Source organism: Microtus ochrogaster, chromosome 10 (assembly GCF_000317375.1).
Source record: "Microtus ochrogaster isolate Prairie Vole_2 chromosome 10, MicOch1.0, whole genome shotgun sequence".
Classification (NCBI taxonomy): domain Eukaryota; kingdom Metazoa; phylum Chordata; class Mammalia; order Rodentia; family Cricetidae; genus Microtus; species Microtus ochrogaster.
Window position 1 is genome coordinate 8,388,198 of NC_022016.1, and position 4,355 is coordinate 8,392,552.

The 4,355-nt window shown below is 42.5% G+C and overlaps 1 protein-coding gene across 2 annotated transcripts in view; it reads right to left on the minus strand.

The window, feature by feature from the left end:
- Positions 1 to 2,247: 2,247 nt before the first annotated feature.
- Positions 2,248 to 4,355, minus strand: part of Slc31a1 (solute carrier family 31 member 1) — a 26,745-nt gene continuing 24,637 nt past the window's right edge. For both annotated transcript variants that reach the window (XM_013348229.2, XM_005352632.1), the window contains exons 4-5: positions 3,734 to 3,902; positions 2,248 to 3,147 (exon numbers count right to left, since the gene is read on the minus strand). In XM_013348229.2, the coding sequence (XP_013203683.1) occupies positions 2,946 to 3,147; positions 3,734 to 3,902 (371 nt within the window). In that variant the 3' untranslated portion in view covers positions 2,248 to 2,945. The remainder of the gene's footprint in view (positions 3,148 to 3,733; positions 3,903 to 4,355) is intronic.

Genomic DNA, 4,355 nt, shown 5'->3' on the forward strand with positions numbered 1-4,355 from the left:
CCAGAGTGCTGCTACCTGCATGTGCCCCTCCTCCTCCTCACTTCTCCTATCTCCAGAGTGCTGCATTCCTTCGGAATCCCCTCCCTCTCCCTGCTACCAAGAATTAGAGATAGCCTGACTGGAGCTGAGGCCTGAACTCTCAGACCTTGTTGCTGTCTGTATTTTCATGCTGTTAGTAACTCTTAATAAAATTCTTGCCCAAAAGGAAAATCACCCTGTGTTCCCCTGTACCCCCAAACTGAAGACCGGCTATTTGGAAACTACTTTGTGTAGACAGATATGCATGGACTCACAAAATCAAGATGTTTATTTTGTTCTCTTGTGCACACAACACTTAAACCATTCCCGGTCCACCAATCCTGCTCTCTGGGAGCTCACAGTCTCGGAAACAGTCAACATGAAATGTAGAGCCAGTGTTTAAGGCATTACGTCAAATGCAGACTTGTCATTTAGAAGACCCTAAGGAAGTGGCATAAATGATATGATGTATGCCCTGCCTCACTTTCCTGATTCTAGTAAGGAACCTAGGCCCACAGTCTGAAAAAGAGTTTGGGACAACCTTACCATAGTAGTGAAACTCTGATGGATTGCTGAGGAGGTTTTACATGTGGGCAATGGGGTGTTGAGTGTTCTTCCATTTTGGATCTGTAACTCTGGAGAAAGGTAATCCTTTAACTGGCTTTATAGAAATTCTAATGGGGCGACTGCTTCTTGAAGCAAACTTAAGACCTTTACCTGGTTTGTAAATACCAACTTCTAATTGGTATGATAACTGTAACCACAGCATTGAATGTCTACTGCATCAGGAAACAGATTTAAAAACTAAGCTGCCTGGGATAAAGACAGAAAGGGAAAAGTAGGAGCTGGGCATTAAAGTTCAAGAGCATATGATTTAAGCTTTACCTCTTCCTGTATTAACCACACCCTCTAGAACCTAGTCTGGGATCTCAAGTGCAGGTTTTGTAGTAGACTGCTTCTAACCTGAATCTCCCCTGAAGAACCATGTCAGAGTGAGGTTTCTCTTGGTTTCAGACTCATAGCACCTTGTCCTACCTGGCCTTGGTTCTTCTCACCTCACTGATAAGGTCCTGTTTCTCATAGCGTATGCTTTATTTTTAGGATTTTTGGGGTTAAACAAGGCTATGTTTAACCTGACTTATGCTAGAGAAGTGATCCGTATCTGAGCTGCATCTCAGCCCCTGGAAGGTGTTTTACGGCAGCTCATCTGGAGATCTCTAGAAAGCACCAGGGTCACCACTATGTGGTTTCTGTCTTGCCCTGGGTTTATTATTCCTTGGCTTCTGAGATAACAGCAGGCGATTTGCACTGTAAAGTTGGGCTCTGTCAGTACCTGTCATTCACTGTGCAAGATTGAACTAAGAGAAAAACAAAGCTCTAAAGTTAATTTCTTAGATTTTTTTTAGCCTTCATCCAGTAGGCTTATAACCCATTCTTGGTTCAAAGCCACCAAAGTATATATTCCTTGTTCTCCAATGTTTAATTGGCACCCGTAGAGAGAAAGTACAAACTTCAGAATCACAATACTGGGCCAACAAGATAGCAGGTTTGTTTCTTCTGCTCCGAGGCACAACTGGATCTAGCACCAAAGAGGGCAGGGTGTAACAGACTAGCATAGGAAGAATCACTTTGAAGAGGTAGTTTGGGGACAAGCCTGCAGACTAATGATTGACAGAACATTCAGTGGGATTTATTGAGAAAAGGGGTTTTGGCCACTGTGATCTATGCAAGTGTGTTGTGAGCACACAAAGGACTAGAGACTTTGTATACGCGTGTGCACTCTGGCTATAGTCCACACGAGTGTGTTGTGAGCACACAGAAAGTGTATCTGGAGCTAAATAAAAGTTTGTGGAATGACTAAGTATTAGCCAGCAGCATTTAGGTGTGACACATGCCCAAGACATACCACCTACCAACCAGCAGTTCAGATTCTCATGCTGGATACCAGGTAGCCCCACCCTCTGTCCCTTCCAGGTACAACTTTGCTATTTTAATGCCAACTCAGGGCAGTCCTCTAGACTGTCAGCAGAAACATCACCTAGAAACTTAGAAATGCCAAATTTGGTAGCAGTAGGATTGAGGTCCACCAAGTATTGTCTTAACAAGAAGCCCTCTGGGTGACTCTGAAACATTCTAAAGTTTGAAAATCATTTGTTTCGAGGTAAACACACAATAATAGGAAAAAATTACAAACTTATGCTTTGTTCATTTGGGACAAACCAATGTCTGAGTCAAAGGAAAATGCCAATGGTTTTATTTAACAATCTCTATTTCTATAGTCTCAAATTGATCTGTTTTTGTTTTGATTGGTAAGTTCATTTCCAATCAAAGTGTTACGTGGAAACACAGTTGATGAGAGAGCAAGAATACCTACTCCACAGACTCGCTCCTGTATCCCTGACCACGCTCCACACTCCACCAGTACTTTGGTTAACACATCACACCTAGAGAAAGGCACTATGTGTTCCCACTCACTGAGTTAAGCTGAGATTATTTTCTAGTATGAAACTGAAGTCCCAAGTTGGGTGAAATGTCCCTAATTACCATCAATCCTGTTTGAAGTTCAAATCCTTTTCTATCATTGACCCAGAATTCCACCACATATTATCTATTTAAAACAAAAATACACAAAACCCCAAAAACAGAAAAAAAAAAGCAGATAACCAAGTCATTAACTAGGAAGCTACCTGGATTAGACAAGGCTCAGGATTATGAGGGAGAAGACATCCCGCAGGTGACTTCTCAAGAGAAATGTCAATTTCATCTTATTAGAAGAACCACTACTCAGAGACAGTCAACTAAGCCTCTATTCAGTAAGTGTGTGTGCATAGAGACAGGAGAGAGAGGGATGATTGGAGAGGGAATCATATCTTTCGGTCCCAAGATGCTCCCACAGCAATCGCTAAGGCCACACGTGGAGTCTGATGTTAATGGCAATGCTCTGTGATGTCCACTACCACTGCCTTCTTCCAGCTGAAGAGAAAGTATCCTGTCCCCGCCCCTGCTGCTACTGCGATACATAGGTACCCATTGTAGGTCATGAAGATGAGCATAAGGAAGTAGCTGATGACCACCTGGATAATGTGCAGCACTGTCTGCAGGAGGTGGGGGAAGCTCAGCATCTGCTGCCTGGGGAGTAAACAGATACAGCAAAGTCAGACTTGAGAATCTGCAGGTCAAGAGAACAGCTAGCTACAGCTGTTAGCACAGCCTTCCACTGGACTACACCACAGCTATCCTGGAAACTCAGCGTGCATGTGTGTGTGTGCGCATGTGTGTGTGTGTATTTGGCAAGACAGAACTTTCAGTTTTCCTCAAGCTGGTCTCAAGTTCACTATGTAGCCAAGAATGGCCTTGAATTCTGATCCTTCAGCTTTCACAGTGCTGGGATTAGAGGCAGACATCATGCTTGACTAGAGTTAACTCTCGACAGAAAGGAATCAATTGCATTCTGCCATTTTTTTTTATATCTTGACTATACAGTCTTAAAATGACCTCTACTATTTAGCAAAGATTTTAAAAAATTGGATTCCTTTCAACTTCTCCCAAAGTGGCAAACACTTGCAACTTAGAACAACATGTAAGTAAGTGCCTTTGCAGACTGCGAGTCCAATAACCTAAAGTTACATGGAATCGCCAACTCAGGAAGAAGAAAAAATACGTGCTTTGTTAAGACAGCTCTCTAGAACTTTCATTTGGATCTGTTGCATCTTACCCAACAGTTTTGTGTGTCTCCATAAGGATGGTTCCGTTCGGTCCTGGGACAGGCATGGAATTGTAGCGAATGCTGACTTGAGACTTACGCAGCAGGCCTTCTCTGGCGATCTTGAGTCCTTCATAAAACATAGCTAGTAAAAACACGGCTACGAAAGCTCCAGCCATCTCTACGGAAGGAAGGAGAGGAGGAGGTAATGGTACAGTCGAAATGATCAGCCCGAGCTACACGACAAGGAACTACCTCAAAACAAACAAAATGGAAAAAGTATTAGTCTTCGTTTGTGAATAATTGGATGGTTGCCTCTTTAGCCACTCAGCAGAGATAAGATGTTATCGAAAAATCACCGTCTCACTCAAGAACATATTTCCTTTCTGATTGTAACCAAAAACATTATCTAGAATTCTGAAAAAAGGAATAGCCAGCTGTTGTTTTGTTGTTGAACAGGGTTTTGTTGCGTGGCCCAGGTTGATCTTGATCTTCTGGAGAGTCTCCTGTCTCTGCCTCCTGAGCACTGGGATTACAGGTGTGTACTGCCACAGCCTGCTAAAACAACCTGTTTTAAAAAGCGCTACTCCTATATTTTGAATATATATATATATATATATATATATATATATAT